Genomic DNA, 25,028 nt, shown 5'->3' with positions numbered 1-25,028 from the left:
ACAGGCTTTGTTCTGGCCTTTTTGTCATAGGGAATATTACTCTTTTGGCCTACTGTGCTTTTCCTTGAAGTTTGAAATGCTGGCAGACAAGTGGTTTTTTTCAAGAAAGTGATTTTTATCTTTTGGCTTTTGATTCTTTATTACAGTGTTATGTACATCAATTTGCTTCCTAGTATATTTAAATCCATTTGCTAATCTGTGTTGGTTTAATGAATTGTTTAAAATATCCCTATTTTGTTTTGCAGTATTTTTTTTTTTTTTTTAGGATTGGTTTGACCCTTTAGTTCAGGGATACACCCAAGCCACAAGTGGCATGTGACAGATAGGTCAGGGAGCAGAAAGGAGAGCAACAGATCAGGTATGGAGCACAGGGAAGGGAGCAGATCAAGCAGGGGACGGGAATCAGAATGTCTCTTTCCTTGAGTGCGGGGCTAATTTGTGGCATGCTTACCAAAAAGGTAGTCCTCTCTGCTTTAGTTGATACAAATCTGTAAAGTGTAAAATGGTCCAGGAATGTCAGTGGATTTGCTCATAGCTTCTTTGTTCCATCTTGCACAACCCATTTTTATCAGGGCTTATAGTTCAGTGTTGTCAAGTAAAGTCCAGCAGTGCTGGAATGTCATGAAAATGAAATAGGATGTGCTGATTTTTGCAGATTATTAGTCATGCTGATGATTCCCAACTGTATAAATTCTAATGGCTTGAATATAATGCTGATATGGACAGAATTCTTTTTTAACTGTGCTTATCACAGGAATCAGCAGCTTGGGGCAGACTTCTGTTTCTCTCAGTGTCCTGGTGGTGGCACAGAGAATTCTGGGAGGGAATAGGTGGATTCAAGATGCAGCTAAGCAAATTGGTAGAAAGCTTGCCTTGATCGTAGACTTACCAATTTGGATCAGTCAGCTACTGTATGTAGGGCATCTTCCCTCAAAGGATGCATCTGATCTTATTTCACCAATGTTATTTCTTGGTGCAGGTGCATGGTGCCCTCACCAGTCCAGTGATAACTGGAAATGGAAAATGCCAGCAGTGAAATCTACTAAAGCCTCCCCAAAAACCGACCTACAGTCAGGCAGATAAAGGCAGCTCTGCATCAAACTTTCATGTCAGACCAGGCCAAAAACGGCAGCCGAGGTTTAACCGTCTCTTAGCTCCTGTCACGAAGGGCAAGAGCTGTTATCCAAATAAGCACACTCCACAATCTGATTTGAAACTAGGCACCTGGCCTTGCTTACATAATTGAAATCTGTTTTGCTGGGCTGTACAGGTTACTACACGATTCAGCATGAGCCAAGAAAATCCGATATATGGTTTGTGAAGTGCATGACTCACAGAACTTAGGTTCCTTATGGTTGACAAAGTTCAACCATAAGTTGAAGTTAGGAAGAGCTCCCTGCCTGGGTGTCGATGGAGCTATAATAGTGTACATCAGGGGTTTGGAAACCCACAGGTTTGTCAGTGATGGCTTCAGTTTCCTGTAATAAAGTCAGTGATGCATTACCCTTTGCTCTCATCTCACATGCAACACCAAGTACCCAAATGATTTTGGCAAGGAAGAAACTGTTCTAAGTTCTGCCAAATATCGAGGAAAAAAATAGAGATTAGCAGGTAATTTTGTTCTGAGTAAAAGTTTGAAAGCCTAAGCTTCCTGTTGAGGTGAAGCACTTGGCAGCATGGGTGGGTTTCTCTTGTTTACAGCTTCTTATTGCTTCCTGTCTCTGCTTGCCCCTTTAGTTCAGGGGTAGCCAACCTGTGGCACCCATGCCACAAGTGCATGACAGAGGGGAAAGGACAGAGGTGGTATAGTGGCAGATAAGTCAGGGAGCAGAAAGGAGATCAACAGATCAGGCACAGTGCATAGGGTAGGGAGCAGAACACTTAGATGCTCTACCAGTGAGGATTGCTTGCTACGCAATAGTCGGAGCTGAAGGGCTCTTTTCCTTCCCGTTGTTCTTTGGAATCGTGTGTAAATGGTCACATAGGGCACATCTGCAAGACACTTACTGCAGAGCTGCCTAATTACTTCTGCAGTAATGTTTCCATGTCTATACATGTGGCCCTGTTAGGCTGCAGTAAACTAATAAACATAGCTGTAAGTTAGTACTTGTAAATACAAGTACTATCCTGCAGCACCATTACTTAGTGCGAAGTAATGCATGTGTAAATGCTGACAGGGGTGGCTAGGGCACGAGGGTGCTTCAGTGTGGAGGCTACTTGCTGGCTAGACCTGCACTGAAGCACTCGTGTGCCCCAGCCAGCCCTTCCACAGCACACTGAGCCAGGTCAAAGCAGCCCTGGGGTGGCAGGCTGACTCCCAGGGCTCCGTGCTAGCCAGGACTGCTCTGACCTGGCTCAGTGTGCTGTGTGTGTAAATGTGGCACCTGGGAGCAATTAACTCTGGTGCAGTATGTGCTGGAGTTCATTGCTTCACACTCATTGCATGTATAGATGCACTTGTAGGCTTTGTAGTATGATCATGCTTGCCTTTTTAGCAGGTGATGGGTTCTAGTTCCTGTAGCTAGCTTCTGTATTTTGCATGTTGAATGCGCTGTTAATAAGTCTGATCTTTTTTTGTTGATACTGCTTTTATCTGTAAATTCTAATATTCTGCAATTTAGATATCAACACACGTCCACCATTTTAGGTATGTAAGTGGAAAAATTGTATATTAAAAAAAAATAAATAAAAAAATTGACCTTTCAGTTGTCAGGAAACACTGTAATCCACTCTTTCATAGTCTCCTTTTCTTTCACTTCCAGATACCACTTTTACCAAATTGAGATTTTTTTTTTTTGCGTTCTTAAATGTTCAAAGCCTAAATAAAACTACGCTCCAGCTGGGGAAAAAACACTCAACTCTTAATAGGCTTAACATTTTTGACTTTCATATGATAAAATTTAGAAAGGTAAATGTGATAGCTCCAAATGCTGCAACAATGCATTGTTTTTAAACATGTTCTAGAGCTGGTCAGATCCAAATTGCAGTTTTAAACCAGCAGAGGGCTCTCATGGCCAACAGTTCTCTACATTGTTCTGAATAAAACATTAACTGATAAATTGAGGACTCCTTGTTTGTCACTGATTCCTTTTGGCCCCAAGTAACGCATTTTAAATATGGGGAAGTTCATTTTAAAATACTTTATCTCCATGTCACTGTTACCGCAGATCCCAAGACAAGTTTACTAGAACCATCCCAATAGATCAGTGGTCACTTTTGGGGCTCCATACAGATCTGACTGGTGGAAGTCCCCTAGGTAGGTCTTTGGCCCCCAGCCAATAAGGAGGAGTGGTTTTTGCTAGGAGTCCAAGGGTGGCTCTGAGTGGTTTCTTTTCTCCTGTCAGTGTTGGAGCTGCGACAACTGTCAAACAATCGTAGCCCACCCATTTCTCTTTACTCCTCGGATTTCTTTTTTTTGAAAACATTTATCATTTTTGTCTTGTGCCAGCTGTTTCTAATGTAGCTGTATATTTAAAAATGTTTTTAGTGATTAGCATCCAAAAGTTTAACTAGGGGGCTCCTGCTGGTTATGTACATGTTGAGTACAGACCCAGGAGTGTGGTTTCTCTGTGACGATATGCCAGCAGAGAGCAAGAATCATGGGCAACTTCCTTTGTGTGCAGTACAAAATGGCATCCCACTCCCTTGAATCCTTCAGATTAGCTTGTGGCTGGGTGTTTTTTATTGGGCTTTGTAAGTGCATGCCGTTCAGTTGAGACGTTTGGTCAGTCTGCTTGGAACCATGTGAATGGAGCTGATTCTTTTTCCCTCCTCTGTATCGTCCAAGTTATCAGGAAGAGAACAGTGCATTTTACCTTTGACCCTCTTCTTGCCATAGTGAGGTGCATATTGATTCCATTCTTCGCTTCTCACTTCTGCAGGTTTGTCCCCCTCCATTGTTCCTGGTTTTTCCACACTAGAGGACTTGAGTGAATTCCTGATGCTCCTGAAGCAGCAGTTCATAGATCAGAGTAGGCACCAGAGCACTGTTGGGTTTAAAACTTTTGCATGTCTTCTCACTGTCTAGTTTCTTTGAACATCCTGTGCCTACCATCGCTAGGGTGTCAGCATATACGTACTTTCAGTGACTCAAGTCAGTTTTTATTTTCTTAAAGATCAAACACAGCTGGCTATCTGCACATATTTCATTTGCCTTCCTCATTAATGTGCTGTATGTAATTAGGCAACAGGGGTGAATAGTGGGATCAGTAAGGTGATGGAAGTAGGAAGTTGGCTTAGGCAATAAAATAGTTCTTTTTGTGACTCCAGCTCAGAATCACTTCTCTCTTGACAAGATTTTGGTTGCTCATTTTTTATGCTTTTTACCCAGACTTGATTATGATGATTATTCTAAGAGTGCTTTGGTTTCATATACACTTACATCCTCCTTTTGACTTCCTAGGACTGATCAACACACCCTTTTAGGAGAGGCATCTGTTAATGGCCCTGTATGATATGTGATGTCTACTCTGTTGGTTGAAGAATATGAACTGATATCCAAGGATTTTAATGTTTCTTGAGGATTTCATCTAGAGCCTGTTGAAGCCAGTCACTGCTGCACTAATTTCGCAAGGGATCAGGACCAGCAACGTTTATATTCTAGATTTTAAGACATTGTACAGAAATTCATAAGTGTAAAAAATATTGCACATTGAGAAAATACCAATAATTTTTGCGTATGTTTATATTGTATTGTTCTAATAATGGGTGGTTTGTGAAATAAGATCTTGCCACCCAAGTAATGATAGTAGTGATACTATAGTTAAAATGGCTGTAAGAATAGTTTTATAAAAAAGTGAATACACAAATCTAATGTATTTGAGACATAACTATTTGACAATTAGTGTGACCAAAGTATTTAGCAGTTTTCATACATTTTTCACCTTGTAAAAAAAAAAAAAAAAAGAAAGAAAAAAAAAAAAGTAAAAATTAAAATCTGAATTCATGTTTCTTCCAGGTTGGCGAAGAATTGTAGAACTGAAATGCCCTATAAATGTTATTTTGGTTGTTCTAGCTTACAAAAGTGATTTAAATAAGAATTTTTGGTGTTCTACATTTTACAACAGGTTTTTTAATTGGTAATTGTTTTCTGTATTGTTTAAAACAGATCAAAAATGTAAGTCTATTGGTAGAGATTTTAAGTATTTATTGCTACAACTTAGTTGACAAAATTGATGTTACTGTAAAGCCATATGTTCTGTTAAGTCTTGTTTGCTTGAAACAATACCTTACAGGTGAAACACTAGAATATTTGAAGTGCACATGGCTTGTTGTGGTTTTTTTTAAGTGGTTCACCTGCCTTTTAACCCATTCACCAAGATTTATTTTAACACCAAGCTTCATTCAGTTGAACTTTTAAGAACAATCTGTCTATTTAAATGCCGTAATCCTGTTAGACAAGTTAACAAAATGAAATGCCTGTGCTGCTAATTTAATTACAGTACACGCATTTTAAAAATATAGTTTTTTTAAATACAAATCAATTTGGCACCTGAGCATGTTAATTGTTACTTTCACTGTATTGATCTGTGTGAGGCTTTCATTTGTATGTTCTAAACCAGTTTTTTTTTCTCAGCTGGTTTGTGTATATATATATAGTGATTATGGAAACTAATTCCGTGTAATTTATAATTTTCTATGTCAGTATAAAATTCCAACAGCCTTCTCAAACAAACAGAAGCAATATACTGTATATTGCCACATTGTCTGGTGAAAGGGTTAAAGTATTTCACCTCTTGCACTTTTAGATGCAATCCATTTTTATTTCTGTAATAGTTATTCATTTATTTTTACATCATTTTGTTTTCCTGACCAGTATTTAAAGCCAAAAGGATACTCTAAACAATGGCCAATGATTTATTTTAGAAAGTGTCCCAAGCAACGTGCCTAAACATTACATTGCATACAGAAATAAAAAAAAAAAAGCAAATGTATAATGTTATTTCCCTTATTTCTTCCTGTCTTGCATTTCAAGCAATGCAGTGCTAGTATTTCTTGATAGAGAGACTTCCAAGGGCAAACTGAGAAATTAATTCATCAGCTCAATAAAAATGGGAACACAACCTGTAGTCATTTGCAGACAGAAGGGCAACAGTGGCTGTACTTGTCTGTGTGTATACGAGGCAGGAATTCATATCAGTACTTGGTTTCTTTTAAACCCTTTTTTGTAAGGCACAGTAATCCTACTTATATTGGGACTTGTTTCCAGGTGAGTGCAGCTGAACATTTTAGACAATAGCTTGAGTATCTTTAATGTGCCTACTTCGGGATGGTGGGGAAAAGTTGACTGACATTCTTTTTGTGTGTGTGACTTATTACTGAACCAGTTCTTGTGAAACCTAAAATATCTCTGGCTTCATGGGAGTGGCATGAGGCTGCACAGTAAGCATGATGTATTTAAGTGAAGTAATGCCCCTTAGTCTCTTGAAGTGGCCTTCTCTTCCCTTGTAAACGAAGACAAATATGTTATGTGGCTGCTTGAAGACCAGCAGAAAGAAGATGGTAGCAAGGTGTGGTTGGGTACTCGCAGGGATTATTGTGTAGATCTGATAAGCATTTATCTTTCTCAAAAACTCTAAAACATGCTAATTCTTAATTGTATATTACCTGAACCAGGAATCCTTAATTTGCAATATGGAAAGTTACAGAAACTACAAAATATATGAAACCTAGATCATGTTCAGCTTCCAGAGGCATTTTCTTTTTATTTCTTACCTGGAGTTCAGCAAGATTGAAGGGTGTTTGATAGAAATGGGCTCTGTCTTTATTAGTTGAGACGTTGATTGAAAATTTGCTTTTTTAATCCAAGTAAAATATGTAAATATATACCTCCTTGTGTGTCTATTGTTTTCAGTGAGGTCAAGTGAAGGACTAAACTTTGAAAGTGTTTTTAAATAGAACCTTTGCCTTCCTACAGCTTTTTCAGCCACTTTTTAGATGGAGAAGTTCATTGTCATTTCATAGTACTCTGACTTTCTGGTACTGCCATGGGGGATTCTGTGTGAGAGATTGAAGTTCTACCATAGTATATAACTGAGGACAGCAACCATATCCACTAATATTAAAGGCTGACTCAGACTGAACCTTTTGTCTTTCTCTTCTGACCCAACAAAAGAGATTAATCCCTCTCATTTTTACTGATATATCTGGATACATTTTCACAGCCATAAACTATAGTTACGTGCTGCATCCTTTCAAAACAAGATCTCCAAATGCAGGTCTTTTAACAAACAACTCTTTCATTTTCTTTGACAGGAAGAAAATGTTCAGTCACTTTCCATTCTTGTCTGCCTTGGTGAACATGCTTTTGATAGGAAGGAGGTTTTCTTCTTTCATTATTATCTCTTTCCAGGCTAACCACTACAGTAAACATAAGAACATCAATGCCATACTGAGTCAGACTAATGGTCCTATCTAGCCCTGTATCCTGGCTCTGGCAGTGGTGGATGGTTTAGATGGGTAGTTTACCCACTGAACTGGATATACCTAGAGTGATCTATCCCCCATTCATTAGTTCACTATAGTGAACTAATAGTGAAATACTGGTGAGAAGAAAACCTTATAGGGACATGGTGAAGCAGAGGAAAATGTTTTCATTAAATTTGCTTAACATTCTACATGGGCGAGTTCCAGTCTACTTCAAAACAGTATTGGTGCACTGTTTCTCTTATGTCATGTGAACAGATAAAATACAGACAGCTGTATAAGGAACACTGTGTCTCATTCTTTCCTCTTTGCTAGTATTTCTAAATGGCTTTCTAAGTTAGTTATACAATGGTCAAAAAAGTCCTGTTTGAGTTTTAAAATGTAATAATTTGCCTTATTTCTTTTTTCAGATTACCAGCAGCCTTTTCAGAAGACAGTAATATGCTGTTTTCCTTCCTCCTTCCATCTCATTCTTTTCTGAGCATAGGGGGAAAAGCATAAAGAAAAGACATGTATGAAGAAGCCCAGGGTATTGTTAATAAAAGATTAGGATTTTTTTTATTCATGCTGGATACTTGTGACCCTTTTGAGTGTCTCTCTGATATCTAGTCCAGGGCTGCCTGAAATTTTGGGGAAAGGGCAGGACAACAAAACATTCCCTGTTTTAGCTGGTTAAAAGGTTTGAGTCTTATGTCCCAATTTTAGTAGGACTAAACCCATGCTTAAGGACTTCAGGAACCTTAAATTACAAATTATTCTTAAAATATCTTGATTACCTAATTGCAGATGCATATGTTCATTCTCTCTTCACCATGTAAGAGTTGCAACTGTTAATTGCTGGAAATTAGTCGTCTTACCATCTCTAAAATTTTACGCTGCCTCAACAATACAAAAAAGTGGGGAATCCCGTGCCTCCTTTATAAATCTTTTTCCTATCTTTTAAGAGCTTTCATAGTATCCCTGTGCTTAGATGCACAAGCCTGTGTAAAAAAAAAAAAAAAAAAAAAGTAGAAAGCATATTGCAAAGTGTGGCGACTGCGCTCGGAACAAAGCTCCCCCTTTCTCTTATGTATAAAAAGGACGCTTCTATTTTATCTGGTCAGAATGTTTCCAGGAGCCTTTCTAAAAAAAAAAAAAAGGATAAAATACGGTGCGACATCTTCCTGGGTGGCTCTGCATCAAGCCAGTAGTGATCATGGGTCAGAACAAGAGGTGCACAGGCCAAGTGGGAGGTAAGGAAAATCCTCGTTCTGTTGCAGAAGTGGGGCTTCTGCAGACAGATGTTTTGTGATAGGGCAGCGTATTGGCTTCACTTACAACATATACTTTTAATTTGCTTCCCTGACTCATGATGTGGCTCCCTGGGAACCCCAGAACGTAGCTAGAAGTTTCCCCTATCTTCCTTCGCTGGATGTTGCAAGTACTGAAAAAGAGACATGGTTTCTCCCTTCCTGATTCCTCTAGCAGCATGGCAACCTAGCTGTTAATGGTCCATCACCTTTTGCCCTTCCTGTACACCTGCAGCATGAGGAACCCCTGACAGTTCTACTGCATAGAAGGCATCCTCTGAGTCGGCAGTGAATGCTAGTTAATTGTTACAGGAGTAGAATAATTGGAACCAAAAAAAGAAGACAAATGCTCAACAAAAAAAGAAATTGAACACTTGGAACCACTTTTCTTTGTAATTGTTTTCAAATGTGATCCTGCTCCATCTTGCTGAGTCCCTGAAAGATTATTTTTTGTGGTGGGCCTTCATCTTGGCCTCAAGTCTTAAGTCATAAAAAGCAGTGTCCTAGCCTTGCTGGGACTCCATCAAGATGGCATAGGTTCACACTTGGATGCTAAAGTACTACTTAGATGCTTAATAGGTAGTTAGGGTCTCACTACTAGGATCTTTGACCAAGTATTTGACACTTCTCAGTGGAGATGATGATGCATTGTCAAAGACCAACTTTGAAAAAAGGCCCAGAGAAACTATTCTCTTTAGAATGCCCAGATCTGTGATGGAGGGTAATTCTCAACCTGAGAAGAAAAGTAAAACTGCAGATATATGTTGCTTCCCCCTTTTCTTTGTTTTCCCTTGTTCATGACACTAGTCATGAGTTTGTCCTTCACTGTACCTTCAAAGGAGTCGAGTCCCAATGGGAAGAAGCTTTAAATAGATGGAGGTTAAAAGGTTTTATTGGTATCTGTGAAAACTGTGATACTGATGGAACATCTCAAATCTGTTTGTAGTTCTGGAAGTCAGAGGAAACTGTTAATCTTTTATAAGGATTACAAAGAGACCAGTTAGGCTAACACTGAAGCCTTGTTGTAGAGAAATTGAGGACTGTGCAGATTGTCCCATCTACTTTGAGTGCTGTCTTTTAACGGTGCAAAAAATGTTATAAATCTTAAACACATCCATGTCCTTATGGATGAAATGTGCTTCTCAGTCAGATGCATGGCACCAAAGATTTGGTTGCCAGGCTTATGATATGTTGTGACAGGTTTCTGTTTATATTGGCCTAAATAAATGCACAGCTAGTGGGACGGGTGCTGTCTCATTTTAGTCTTCCCACAGCAGCTTGCAAATCCTCTGTGATTTGTACAGGGATGGTTTGCATAAGTGAACATTCTTGCACACATGAAATGGAAGACTCTTGTGGAGGTCACAGTTATGTACTGATGCTTCAGATCATCTGGAGTTTTTTTGTTCCTTGTTTTTAAGAGTTGAAGTAAACTTATTATTTGTGCTTTTCAGTTTGCAGTTTGATTAACCCAAATGTATATGCATTCAATCATTTTATGCTACTTGAACCGATCAGCATTTTTATGCAAGATAATTAGCTTGATCCAGGCAATTTTAATTGCTATAGAAAATGCTGTTTTGTAGGGAACCAGTACTGTAACTAATTTACTTACAGCTTTAAGGTATAGTGTGAGTTTGGGGACTAAAAAAAAGGAGCTGAAAGCGCTTCATGTAAATGAAGCAGAGGTTCTAAAAATGTATTTATTGAGATTTAAAATTATCTTGTAGGTTTTATTGCATTGTAAAGATCAAACAGATAAACACATAATAAACCTTTTCAAAGTTATACAGGAAGTAGGGGTGAAAAAGGAGAAACAAATACTGATGTTTCAACTTTATCTGCTACTAACTAAAGAGAAATACATTCTCCGAGGTTGTGTAGAACATCAATAGTTTTGCACATCAACCGGAACATACTGGATTTCACAATACAATATGGAAATCAATTCTACAAAATCAGCTTCTGTTTTTTGTTTTAGGGTATGAACATTTGTATATTTGCAACCTATTTCCTTCATGGCCTTCCTGTTGGGTTTGTCTTGCATCAGTTGGCTGTGACCAGGAGGACGTCTGTCAGCCTTTACAAAATTGAGACGGCAATCGAGGACTGTACCCGATTTGTTGAACCTTCCTGTTTTGAGAAGAATAATTAAATGTTAAAAATGTATTTTTTGTTACTTCCTACTTATTTGATATGAATGAGGCATCTTACTACAGCTTGGACCAAATATAACTTTTAAGTAATGCTTCAACCTGTACCTTTTGGTGCTGTCCAAAATAATTAAACAGTACCAATCTAAAGGCCCCAAATAAAACACTGCCCTCCTTCCCTCCCAGTTCTTAAGAAACCCAATTCACTAGGCAGTCTAGTACCCAGCACTCTTACCTCCCTGCCTCCTGGAAACCACTTATCTTATCTGTTTGGTAAAACAAGTACAATTTAAAGTACATTCAGAAAGCTATTAACCAGAATACTGTTATGTTTCTAATCTGAATCAAGTAACTTTTTCTCTTTAAATCTGGCCAATAAATGGAAAAGCCTCAAATTTTCCTGTGCTCGTGAAGAGAGTTCTTTCTTCAAGTTGTCACAGTGTGCTTGGTGACTATAACCGTATTGTGAAGTAGTTTTGAATTTGCTTTAGTTATGTAAAAATTGTTGACTTGATAGTAAGGAGAAAAGCATTTACTCACCAGTAACTGAATTGCCCTAATATAATACTAGCACAGATTCAGAATTCCTCTATTGTGACTTTAAGTCATAGTTGTAAAGCCCATAAGGAGATGGTCAGGCTCTAACCCATCTGTGGAAGGGCACTTAAGTGTATCCCAACAAAAGTAATCAAGGAATTGTATTCAAGATTGTTTTGGGACTGTCTTTGAGTTCCAGTTATGCTTGCTGCCTAGCTTGGACTGTGCAAGTGTAGAAACACTGCATCAACAAAACTCTTTACTGCCAGGGAAACAGAATTGCAGGACTTAAAAGTTCAAGCCCCCCTTTCCCCTGTTGTATGATCCATACTCACGGGAAGATGAATAATGTTAGCAGTTAAGGGGCAGTTGCTAATCAGCCTCCAAATTACCTCCGTTTACATGTTGCAGTGCTTAAAGTGTTGGTACTTTGCCTTAAGTAGAGTGCTCCAATTCAACAGCTTCCTTTACTGCAGAGGTCCAAGCTTCTTTCAAGGGCAGTCTATATAATCTAGTCCAGGGGTGTCCAACCTTGTGGGCCACATATAGGCTGTGCAACTTTTCACTGACTTGATCCAGACCTTGTGGCGGGGTGGGGGGCATCAGGGAGCCATAGCAGTTAGCACAGCTGTTGCTTAACACGGGTACTGAAACATACCCCCAACAGGACTGCGTGTCAGATTTTGGTGCAGGGCCCTATGACTAAATTCCTGACCCTTCTAGGAGCCCCGTGAGCCAAATCCAGTTTATGGGCTGTATGTTTGACACACTTATCTAATCACTTAGCAAGGAGATGCCTACTACCCATGAGGACACACACCCTGGAGGTAGGGATTTAGGGTTTAGGAATCTGATTCAGAGCTACAGAGGGTTTGTTGCTCTCATGTCAGGATACAGATTACTTGGGGAAAGACTCCTCCCTGAACCATAACACTTATAGTATTTTGAAGAACAGTACTCTGCCCCCTCATTCATTCACTCTTGAATGTGAGGTGTCTGCCTTTTTCCTGATAGCCTGGAGTTAAAAATATTTCCCCAGTAAATCACTGACCTGGCTTTTAAGGCCCAGCCTGAATTCCAAACCAACATTTCTCACTTCTGATGGAAGTGATTTAACCACAAGGCTAGGGGCAAGGTCCCCTCCACCCCTCCATGTGGGCAGCCAAGATTGCAAGATTTGTGAGGTTGGAAAGAAAAGAAGCAAGGGGAATAGGACTCGACAGTAATTCCTGAGGATGAGGGAGTCTTTGGTCCCACTCTGCTGCCAGGACTGCTTATGTTAGTCGATTCTTATAACCCTGGCAGCAATGATTGTAACCTCCCAGAGGATTTTAGGTGCCTGTCAGCACAACTCTATATTGCATTGTTGTTTAACTGGAAGTTTGCCACCTTGCTGTACCCGGGTGATCTACCTGCATAATTTCTGGGCATGTGCAGAAGCTCTAGAGAACTTTTGTCTAAAATGGGGGTACTTGATGTTTGGTGTCCACTTGTGCTGGGCCAATTTGAATTCTCTTCCAGGGTCTGAAAATGAAAAGATCAGCTATGGCTGTACTAAGGACTTCAACTATGGCTTTGGTTCACACTTACGTATAATTCGTAGGACTTGAGAACAGGTTAGGATGTTTAGATAACATTTCAGATCATTTTGGGGATTGTGACTCTAACTTAAATCACAAGTACTATCTTTAAATTCCAGAGGCCATCTTTGGACAGACCTGGAAGTTTCCACAGGATCTGGAAATACATGCATACAGAACCCTTTCCTTCTTCAAGAGCTAAACAAGAGGTGAGGATTTTCTGATGCCTTTTATTATTCCAACTGTATAGTTGGGAGAGCTGTTAGGTAAGCTTTCAGGCATCATGTGCCCTTCCTCTGAGCTAAAGAAATTTATCATTTTGAAGGTAATCTAATAAATGGCAGTTTAGCCCACAGAAAGATCCTTATTACACCGTTACTCCATGGTAGTGGAGACTTAGTTGTCAATATGAGATCTCATCCCCTAGTCTTAGAACTGCTTTGAGTGCATTCACCATCTCAGTTTTCAATTTTTTTGAAGGACAAGGACACCTCTGGTAAAGCAAATGGAAATTTTGTCTCCTTTTCATCAAAAAAGGAAGAGAATGTAATTCTGCTATACAGAGAATGGGCATGAGTTTCGCAAGGAGAAAAGCTAGCCGCCAGAAATCTCTTTCTGATTTGCCAGAGTTCCTTTTCTTTGAAGGTTCTCATTGATGCTTTGTTTCACTACGTGTTATCATGAGAGAACATGACTGAACAATCAACAAACACAGTGCAAATCATGGTTTGTAGATAGACCGGATGAACCTAATAGTCAGTTCAGACCTTTCAAACTTCCCATATAACTTGGTAGGACTTCCTTGAATAGACTGCTGTTCACTCTAAAGACTTACTGGGACCAGGGTATTGTGACCAGATGATGCAACACTGAACATAGCTAGTGCATGTCCATATTAATAATCTCACGAACTGTCTTGCATGAGCTACTTGGCTCTTCATGGTTGATTTTCACCCTGATGAAATATACCGAAAAGCTCTCAGTACTCAGAAGGGGGGACATTGTCAGTAGTTATGCACTTCTAGACCCAGAAGTCAGAAAAGAATCAGTGAACAGGTGCACAGCAAATGAGTGTTGTTCAAACATTTTTGGCAAGCTTAAATTTTATTTTTGATTTTGAAAAACCTTTTAAAAAATCACAATCCAATCACCACAGTTATGTTGTAGTCTGCATGATTCTGCAGTTAACTCTCCAGTTATTTCCAGTGGTAGCGCGTTCACCAGGATTTTTGGCTACTCCAGCTTTGAAACCAAATCAGTTACTTGCATGTTTTGAATATTGCCTATCTTTTGTTGATGTGTTCTAAATATTTCTTACTTTGTGCTCCTCCTTGCGGTATATGTAACTTCCAGTAGTGTACTAAGCAACGTGTTTAACATGTCACATGTTTTTGTTTGTTTTTTTGTTTTCTTATCTTCCCCTTTGGAGTATTTGCAGTCATTGAATTTGTATGGTGAAAGGGGATATTAAGAGTTGGTCTGGTTCAACCTTCTGAAAAAATACAGAGTGCTACTTCTAAAGCTTTCTTGTCCAATGCTTATCCAACCTGCTTTAGAAAACCTCCAATAAAGGAAATGCACTGTTTTTCTAGGCAGCCTATTCTACTGCCTTACTGTTCTAACAATAAGAAAGTGCTTCTGATAGCTAATCTAAATGTACTTCGTTGCAATTCTAAAACCATTGCTTTGTGCAGGAAATAAAATTTTAAAAAGCTCCTATATAAATAATATATTTTGTTTTTGTGTACGCTGTTAGAGAACACAAGGTTGAAGAAACAAACCTGGGACTTGAAGTTGAAGACAATGATCTTTGATCCCTGGTTCCCTGTAAAGTTAGTTTCACAGTTTTGGACTGGCCTCAAATTGGTTGTCACCCCTACACACAAACTCTGCTCTTGTTGTAGTGCTCCATTTTGTTGGAGGAGAATTGTGGTCAACCCCGATCTTCATCTTGCAAGTACCATGAATGTAGAGGAGATGGGAGTCCATGAGGAATGGTCATACCTTAAGGGGGCAATACATACAGGCTGAGGAGTTCCCCTCTTGAAAGCACAGAGGGAGAAAGGGATCTTGGAGTCATTATTGACTCCAACATGAACATAAGCCACCAATGCCAGACTGCAGCCAGCAAAGCCAGCCATACCTTGTCATGCATCCAAAGATGCATTTCAAGCCGGTCCAGAGAGGTGATACTCCCTGAGAGGTGAGGGACCTGAACCTGTTCAGCTTCAGCAAGAGGAGGCTGAGGGGGGACCTGGTGGCTGCCTACAAACTCATCAGGGGAGATCAACAGCAAATAGGTAGAGCCCTTTTCTTCCCAGCACCACCTGGGGTGACAAGGAACAGTGGTAAGCTGATGGAGAATAGGTTTAGGTTACAGATCAGAAGGCAATATTTTACAGTTAGGTGGCCAAAATCTGAAACCAACTTCCCAGGGAAGTGGTCCTCACCCCTACCTTGGGCAAATTCAAGAGGAGGTTGGAGGATCACCTGTCTGGGGTCTTGTGAACCCAGCATTCATTCCTGCCTGTGGCAGGGGGTCAGGCTAAATGATCTGTTCAGGTCCCTCTTGACCCTAGCTACTATGAAACCATCAGACAGCCTTTTTTGGCTCAAGGCAGAGAGCATCTTGGAGATAGGCCTAGGAATTTTATTCAAATAGCAGTATAGACAGTAGAGGAGAGCTAAGATGCTGAAGCTCTCTGCTGTAACATTTTGTACCAGATGGAGTTTCCTAAGCATTTAGTGCTTCCTGGAACTTTAATGCTGTTCCCCATTACTGTGGGGCAATGTGCATAAATTGAAAGCGTCTTGTTGCTAGATAGCCTTAGATGTTAAACTTACTGATTCTGAGTCGTCTGGAATCTGCTGTTCGTTGTCTGTTTTTATACTACTTCCAACAGTAGCTATAGATGCAAGGAAATACGTTATTAGCTATATTTTACTAAAAGCTTAACCACTTGAATTCATTTAGCCTAAAATTTTCTTTTTGCTGTAGAAGGGAAGGGTAATAATCCTTGTTTCCATTATAAAAAGTTGTCCTATGCTTTTTAAGTTAAAAGCATTATCACCTCTATGGTATTAACAACAAGTGTAGAATTTAACAAGGGGTATGGACAGTCCTAGAATTAGGGGGAGACTGTGTTGGCTTCAGTTTTGTTGAATTCAACCAGATTTTAACTAAAATAAATTCCTACTTTCACATGTGGTTTGCATAGTACTGTTTTCACTTGTGTGTCCTGCCAAAAGCTTCAGTGCTTTATTACACGCTGCATGCACCAATGTCTGGCATCTTTATTTCACACAGAGGTGAAGATACACCTTTGGCAAATGTCTTATGCCCCACTGAAGGATGAGAGCTGTATGTAGAACCCTGATCTTCAAAATGGCAGACAAACACCTCCGCCACATAGTCACGTTGGATTTCAGAACATTGTGGCTTTACCACTGAAAACATAGAACTACTTACTGCATATATAACATACTGTTCTTTGGTTTTCATGCTTATTCTGCTAGTGGCTGCTTCTCAGAAGATAACACTGGATGTTATTAGTTAATGCATTTAGTCCTTAAACTCAAGTGGTCGTATCTACTGTAGTGTTGAAGGCTTAGGGTTAAAACCTGTTGTAAAGGCATGTGTAATTTATGGATGTTCATCACTGAATTTTTCTCATTCTTTTTAGAAAGGGAAGATGAGATTTTTTTAAAACTGATTAAAGATTACAAAGACATACACTGAAAGGTTAGGCATTGCCAGAATACAGGTCACACAATAAATAGCAGGAATGGAATAGGGAAAAGGCAGCTGGCAGGCAGAAGAGACTGATACGTGCATTAAAATATCACTAAGTTTATGTTGAGTCCAGTATTTTGTCTGGCTTAAGCATGTAGGAAGAGAGGGAGTTTAAGTATACGTAATTTTAATACTTTTCTCTCTGGCTAATACTCAAACAGTTTTGTTTTGGACTATATTCTATTCTCAATTCCTACACTATCTAAAATTGTTATTAATGATTAAGTGCTGAATTCCATATATTTGAATAATTCCATGAATGTGAAATTTTTTTCCTCACCCCGTCTACGAATATATGAATGATACTGGCAGATGCTACTACTTCTTCTGCTCCTCTTCTTCACACTGGCAGTAGTCCGAACAACTAGAAGTTTTGTTACTGCAGCTGTGCCTTGTACCTAAACAAAATTTTGCCAAAGCCAAAAGCTGTTATAGCCCATCACTATAGTGTTTCTATACAGCCTACTTCACGTACCACACTTCTGTCTTATGGCAGCCTGTCCTCGTGCTTTTCTTGGTACGTACTACTTCTAGTGCATTTTGGCATGCGTTTTGCACTCATCAGGTCTGTGTAGTTGCTTACTCTTCAGATTACCTGGCTCATTTTTATAGGTGAGGTGATTCAACATAAGTATTATCTAAAGTAGCCACACATTTCTCTCTGGGGTCTGTGTGATAGTTCCAGTTTTATATTCCCACTAGCGAACTGCCAGTCAAGAATGACAGGGGGAAGGGGGCACTGGGATGGAGTGTCGCCCCCTAACACTCCATGCTGCCGCCATTCCGCCTCTAGCAGGGAATGGGGTAGGGGAGCTGAGGCCAGTGCTGCTGGCCTTGGCTCCCCAACCCTCTGTCCAGTCCTCAGCATAGCTTCAGAATCATGGTGGCGCTCCCCCATGCTTGGCACACTCTGATTGGCTGTTTCCATCAGCCAATAAAAGTGCGACTAAAGCATTACAGACAGACGGACTTAGGCGTTTTATAATTACTACCATATTTCCCCAAATCTAAGACAACTATGAATTTAAGGCAACCCCCAATTGATTCTATATATGGATGATTTTATAAATCTGTTATTTTCCAGGTACAGAATTTAATTATTGGATGGTTGCCTTGAAATCTGTCTTTCCCCTCCTTCTCACCCTTCCTGCCTCCACTTCTACAGCAGGGAAAGCAGCAGCAGGGGGACTGGGGGCGGGGGACAGCAGGGGGACTGGACAGCACCCTTGCCTTCTGCTCCCGTGTTCTCCCTCCGCCTCTCCTGATACCTACACCCCCTGTTCCTCCTCACTGACAGACATGGCTCTGGCTCTCTTCCTGACTCATAGAGCACATGGAAGCATGGCCCCTGCCCAGCCATGCAGCAGCACCCCAGGTCAGAGCTGTGCTGCTGCTGATTGGCCAGGCAGTGGATGGACTGATGGAGGCATAGGTTGCAGAGGGCAGGCAGAGATGGAGGCAGGCAGTTGCTGTGGTTCTGACTTTGGCCCATACAGGGGTGACGGGGTGTCTTGGATTAGAATAAATACAGCAGCTGTAATAAAGCCATAAAAGTGTTCAAATATTTAATGCACACGGACTTATAATGGCAGATAAATGTTGATTGGCATATCTCCATAAGCACTAAACTCGCATTATACTAAACTAAGCAGTTAGGCTTGTAAACTTCTTGAACCCAATAGGTATCTTAAGCTTCCTAGGGTTTTTTTCCCCTTATTCTGAACCCACCATGACTTTGAACCCCCTTCTCATCAGGCTTTCTTCATTTCCACCATCTGGGTGCATGTCTCATTATTTGTTTGGTTTCCTTGAGCTATATGTTCCCTAATTCCAGCTCTCCATATTCTCCAGTTCCCTTTTTTATTTTCCTCTGTGCAGACTATTTAGAAACTGAAGGAAAAACTATAGACCTTGGTAGAACCACCGAACATCTGCTTGCAGGTTTTGTGAGCATCAAAAATTCAAGAGGATGCAAAACCATTAGGAATAGGAATCAACATGCAGAGTTTAGGAAAAGGGGAGAAAGCCTGAGGAGTGATGGGAACCTACCTTTGAATAGTAAAATATATTTTATATAATTCTTTTAGACAGTTTTTAAATATTTTTGTAAAATACTATACATTTATATACATTAAATAGTATTTAAATAACTGTCTTTTTAGGCTTAATTTTAAATTTGCTCCTTAATTATATTCATAATTATACAGAGTAAAACTGCAAAAAGTCAGATGAAATACTGGAGCGCTACTCAAATGTAGTCTTACAAATGTAAATGGTAAAAAAAATCCACATTTATGTCAAATTGTACTACTACCAATCAACCATTTAAAATGAGCATGATCTTCTTATGCGTTATCCATTGCACTTGTAAGCAAGCACTAAGAATTACCTCAACTTTGCCAGGGCAATACGTTAAAAGTCTTCACTCATGTAAAAATATTTGAATTCCAAAAAACAAATGCACAGGAATATTTTATTCTTAGTTCTACAGACATTCTGCAATTGTCCATACAAAAAAGACAGACTTCTATTAAGTAAATGAATTAAAAGCCAAGATTAAAAGACTACCTTGGCTTTAGTATGGTAACTTCCTGTCCATTTAGAATGCTTACTGTATTGAAAAATAGCAAATGAGATATAGATAACAAATGAAAGATCTCTTTATTTGGTATATCTTTATAGCTAGAGAGATATCTTTGAGATCTTGGAAATCCTCATTTGTAAGAATAAATGGTTTTTAAAATAAGGCCATAGTTGCAGACGTAAGTGACAAAGGATTGAAAATTGTAGGATAACTTCATAATAGAGGCAGAGTTAAGCATATTTGAGTTGACTGTAAATAGTGGATGAAGGCATCACATACTAAAGGGGGTCACCGGTATTACCTCGCTTTTATTTCTGCTATGTGAGTTGTGGATTTATGGGTTTCTTCTTTAAATTTTTGGGTTAGTTATACCTGAGCTATCTTAATTGTTGCACAATGTAGTGTGTATTGAAAATTCACATATTGTTCATTGCTGTTGCATAAGTGCAGCTGTAACAACACCATGCTTACAAATGCACTATGAGTTTTCACTTAACTCTGAATTTTCAGAGGATGTTAATTTCCTCTGAATTTTGTAGAAAAATTTGGCATAGTAATTTCTAGTTTGTAAATTGTTCATATAAAAACCCATTATAAATGAGGCATTCTAATAAGTGTCTGTTTAAACAGCTGTCTTGCACTGTCCCCTTCACTTCAGAGGAGGAATATTGCCACTTGTTTCCAAGAATTGAAAATATCTTACAACACTTCTGTTGCCTCTGGCACTCTGATTTATTTTTATTGAGGGTTCCATAGTCTGTGGATCTCTTGTTGTAAAAATTGTTCTTACCTGGTGGCAAGTTTTTGGTAAAATGCAGGGTGCAAAATAGGGTTGTAGCACTTGACAGTCTTGGACACTTCCATACACAAGAATAACATCTTCCATGTTTTCATCATAAATATCACATTTGCTGTGAGTTGGTACATCCATCACATAAATATTAGGAAACTTTGTACACATCTTGTAAGACCAGTCCTACAAAAAGGAGGTATGTAAATTATATTTTTTTTCATAATAAAGTACATTTTACCTTTATGACAGACAAAGTCTTGTACTTTACTCTTCTGTGGCTAGAACTGCCATGTCCAAAACAAAGTATAAGCATAGGAGGAAAAATGTACATTTGAATAGTTTTAGCTATGTAGTTATAAAGGATTCATTCTGAGTAGCTGTGAACAAAGAATCTTAGCTATAGAAAGAATTGTCAGTAGAACCAATATGCACAGATGGAGACTTTTCTTTTTACTACACCCAAAGGAAGAGCTATCAACAGTTGCAAGAATGCCCACACCTTTCTTTCTGAAAGTCCCAGCCTATAATTACTTATAATTTAGACTAGTGATTCTCAACCATGATGCCTTGAGATCCTTTCAAGGGTGTTCTGCGGTGACTATTAGGTATGCAAACATAAGTCACAAGAACCCAGAGAGAAACCCAGAGATTTCAAGTAGGAATTGAATAGTATTCTGACCTCTTGTGGTTTTTTCTGAGTTTTTTGCAATAGTCTTCACTTGTTTATTAAGATCAAAAAAGCAATTCTTCTAACAGCTGGTATTTTCCAAGGGGTGCCTTCAGTTTAAAACAGTTGAGAACCACTGATTTAGACAAATCTTAAGAACAAGTTCTACTAACATAATAATGCAAAGACCATTTTGGCCAGATGGAGGAGATGCTATCGTACAGAGAGCTGTCATACTCACCTGGCACCCAGTCTGGATCCAGACCACAGAGCTCTTTGTGGACTACATCTGGACCTGTCTCCAGCAGTAGGGTATACAACAGTAGCATTATCAGGCCATGGGAACCTGACATGGGTGACTGGTGCCTCTTGAGTTGGGGTGGGGAGGGGTGAGGGGCATGTGCTAGACAGAGGGGTCCCCTGGCGCCTGATCTTGCTGACTGGGAGAGGAGGTCCCCCACAGCCACTCTGTCACTTCTGGAAGCAGCACAGCTGCTTTTGCTGGCAGCCCTGCTCCCTGGATGGCACTCACAGGGAGTGCGGCCTGACAGGTGGTGCATCAGCACTCAGGGGGTGCATGTGAACCCCCTATGCATTGCCACTGGTGTCTGAGCTCCTGTGTTGCTTCAGGGAGCTATGGGGATTAAATGCAGCTGTTGCTTGCCCTGCTGCCAAATTCACAACCCCTTCAGGAGCCCTGTGGGCTGGAGGACATAGCTCCAAGGGACACTCCTGCTGTTGTACTGTACTAGTTTAGTTTACTTATGCTATAGACAAGACTAGTTACCAGCAAACCTGTGGCAGAGATCTTTCTCCTCACTTTCTCCAGCTGCAGTGCAACATATTCCTGGCCACAAGCTCAGCTTATCCTTCTGAATCCTTCAGGTTCAGCATAAAGATTTGATAGCACTACAAGAGCTTTGCTCCCTCAGTATTAACAGTCCAGCTCCAAGGAAGCAGCACCACTGAAGCCCTTGCAGTTAGTATTTACTCCCATGATACATTAAATGGAGAAACCAGTGACAAAACAGAATATTATAAGCTAGTGCTACATGTTTCCAAACACAACACCCTTAGCTTACCCACTCCCTAGACGCATCTACAGGAGATGCTGACTGTGCAGTAGCCTGATACTACTCTGCAGTAGCGTCACATGGCAAAAATTGTGCCAAGATGCTCCTGTACTGTATTAAGCTATTGTGCAGTAGCATCACTTAAAAGCCATTCACCGGCACTACTGAGCAGTAACTCTTTTCCATGCATTTATTTAGTACTTGCTTATACTAGTACTAAATAGATGCAGTAACCACTGCACAGTAGCATCTCATGTAGATGCACCCCCTTTGTACTTATCTGTTGCCCATCACAGAATCTGTTTTAGCCACAGATCTGGCCAAATGGAATGACACTGCTGCTAAGATGCCTGAATGCCCTTTCTGTGCAGCGGAGGGAGACTTACAGGCAGAGAGAGGGTCACTTACTCATGAAGGATGCTGCAATCAGAATAGATTTAAACTGAATATGTGTTTGTCATTATAGCAATAGTTATTTGTTTACCTGATAAGCAAGGTTTTCCTTGAAAGTTTTGATAGTGATATCAAGAGCAAGTTTTAACCATATTTTATATTCCAGTGAAGGGCATTCCAGAAATGTATCAAAAGCTTCAAATAAGTCATCCATTGATATAAAACAGGTCTGAAATAAAATAATAGAATGAGTAAATTCATTGCCACAAGTGGCACAGTTTCCCTAGCCTGGCATCCCTCTTAAAAAAAAAAAAAAAAAAAAAAAATCACACAAAGGTCATAAATTCAGTTCTATAAACTAGCATTTATCTGAAAATAACTACTAATTATTCAAATTGTATGTTCTTTGGGGATAAGCTTCTTCTGTTTGATTGTACCTGTCTGTAAAACATTTAGCTTACAAGTGGTGTTATAAAATTAATGAATGTTAATGTATATAATTAGTTAATGCAATCCATTTGAACGAAGATGATTATGTAAAGGATTATGATGTAAAGTGCACTCAGATACTACAGTGATGGATGTCTTACAGGTCCTCTCTAATGACTGAATGAAAGCAATGATTTTAGACATCCTCTCTAATGACTGAATGAAAGCAATGATTTTAGACAAGAACTCTTAAAGCAGTTTCTGGTTTATACTGATTGACAATAATGAATATTTTCAACAAAGAAGTGACAACCAAATGTTGATATTAGGAAGAGCTAAAGTTATAACCATTTTGGATCACAGACTTTCAAAATAGCTTCTAACATTTAACTGAATGCTTCCATTACAGTTAAAGGACAGCTATCGGAGAAACCTGTCTAGAAACCACCTTTTTATGCCATGTTTATACAGCGGACCAACTAATATTAGCCAAGACATTCAACAAAATCTCTCAAATGAGATCTGGTGTTTCTTCCCACAGTTGATAATGACTCTTGTCAGTTGCCAAGGCTATAGCCATTACAGCAGACAAAGATGTACTGCAAAATGGTCAACATAAAGGAAAGAAGGGCTCCTCTTCTAGCCTCTTGATTGATCAGCAGTTCTTTCATCTGAATAATACTAACCAACACAGATGTTTTATCTGGATTTATACTTCTGCAGGTTGGAAAATAATACAGTCTTTGTAACTCTACAGTGTTAATTTATTCCATTCATTTTAGATGGATAAGAATTAGGGTATTATAAAACAATTCAGTAGTAGCTTTGACAAAAATTGGTTTTATATCCTCATTTTATTTCAAGGAGGCATACTTACTTAGAATATTTCAATAACAACTAAATACAAGAAATGGTTTTATTTTGCCTACAACAGATACCACTTTAAGGCCACATCTACATTGCTGACTGTGCAGTTGTGTCACCAAACAGCTTTTTTATGATGCTGACTGCGCAGTAGCCCAAGACTACTGTGCACTAGTGTTGTGTGCCACTTGTGGCATATGTGCCACAGACTGGCCACCCCTGATTTAGGGGATATTTGTGTACTCTGGTAACTACTACAGTTTACCTCAAACAGGAAGGCATATACATTCCAGAAGATGGCAGATAAAACCTTTGAGGTGTCTGATGGAAATAATGATACTCTACACAGACAACAGTTTATAGATGTGATGTCATATTGAGCCCTTTCAGAAATTCCCTTTAACATTGGCCTATGTATGCCAATAATTTTCACTACCATTCTGTATAGGTAATTTAATCTGAATTATTTAAAATATATGATTAATTATCATATGAATTAGTTCAATGATAGAAATTACTCTGGTTCTCAGATGCAGACTGCTTCGAAGTGCTAAGATGTACATCTATGGACCATAAACTGTAAAAGGATGTATAATTTGAGAAATTATGAATATAATCTTTAAAGTTATAGCAATAGAGAGTGATACAGAGTACATCTTACAAAGACAAAATGTTGGGTGGTTAACTGTGGAATTTCTACATCTTAATAGTTCATAAATTTTAATTCCCCAGGTTATTCTGAAATAAGATGGAAAACAACATTCCAAAATGTGAATACGTTTGGCAAGACGCTATCAGAACACCCATATTATAAACCCTATGATGCCCCTATGAAAAATCTCCTCAGGAAATCTACAACAGACCCTCTTCCTATATCATTAGCTAAGCATGTTTGAAAATCAGGCTAATTGGTAGAGTCTAATTAGAGAAAAGCAGCTTAGTAAAAATTAGGCCTTTCATTCCAGAAGATAGTTACGGCCAAATTTTCTAAGTCAAGGGAAGCTCTGAAATGTTTTGGTCTAAATCTCTTTATAATAAATCATTATGTAAAAAATCCTGAACAGAAAGTCATTATAATCCAAGTAAAATTAAAGTTCTCTAACCTGAACAGCAGTTTCACAAGTAACAGTGTATTCCATTTCATGCTTAGTTAGGCAGTTCAGTTCTCCTATTATTGCTCCACTGACCAAGTAGTCTGTAAATGGCATTCTTGTAGGATATCTAGGCTCACAGACATCTCCATCAATTCCATACCGAGGACTGGAACCATAAAGCTATTAAACAGTACAAGAAAAACATGAAAAATAAAAACACAAAACACAATGCTCACACTGAAAAAATATAATGAAGCAACAGTAAGACAAATAGTCTAAGAACTAAACATCTATTATTGCACACCAACAATGTAATCCCAGCAGAAGTCAGAAGGATGTCAGATGTAGGGTGGA

At 39.2% G+C, this 25,028-nt stretch overlaps 2 protein-coding genes across 10 annotated transcripts in view; one reads left to right on the top strand and one right to left on the bottom strand.

Moving 5' to 3' along the window:
• Positions 1-4,929, top strand: part of PPP6R3 (protein phosphatase 6 regulatory subunit 3) — a 105,918-nt gene extending 100,989 nt beyond the window's left edge. For all 9 annotated transcript variants that reach the window (XM_090032353.1, XM_090032352.1, XM_090032351.1 and 6 more), the window contains one exon: positions 4,403-4,929. In XM_090032353.1, the coding sequence (XP_089888479.1) occupies positions 4,403-4,454 (52 nt within the window). In that variant the 3' untranslated portion in view covers positions 4,455-4,929. The remainder of the gene's footprint in view (positions 1-4,402) is intronic.
• Positions 4,930-16,938: 12,009 nt separating this feature from the next.
• LOC149871352 (solute carrier family 9 member C1-like) overlaps positions 16,939-25,028 on the bottom strand; it is a 200,449-nt gene continuing 192,359 nt past the window's right edge. The window contains exons 21-24 of the mRNA XM_090034612.1: positions 24,684-24,854; positions 22,379-22,516; positions 20,152-20,337; positions 16,939-17,175 (exon numbers count right to left, since the gene is read on the bottom strand). Coding sequence (XP_089890738.1) covers positions 16,999-17,175; positions 20,152-20,337; positions 22,379-22,516; positions 24,684-24,854 — 672 coding nt within the window. The 3' untranslated portion in view covers positions 16,939-16,998. The remainder of the gene's footprint in view (positions 17,176-20,151; positions 20,338-22,378; positions 22,517-24,683; positions 24,855-25,028) is intronic.

Source organism: Crocodylus siamensis, chromosome 2, assembly GCF_052110815.1.
Source record: "Crocodylus siamensis isolate JL-2025a chromosome 2, ASM5211081v1, whole genome shotgun sequence".
In the NCBI taxonomy this organism is placed as follows: Eukaryota; Metazoa; Chordata; order Crocodylia; family Crocodylidae; genus Crocodylus; species Crocodylus siamensis.
This window is presented reverse-complemented; position numbering and strand designations above follow the sequence as displayed.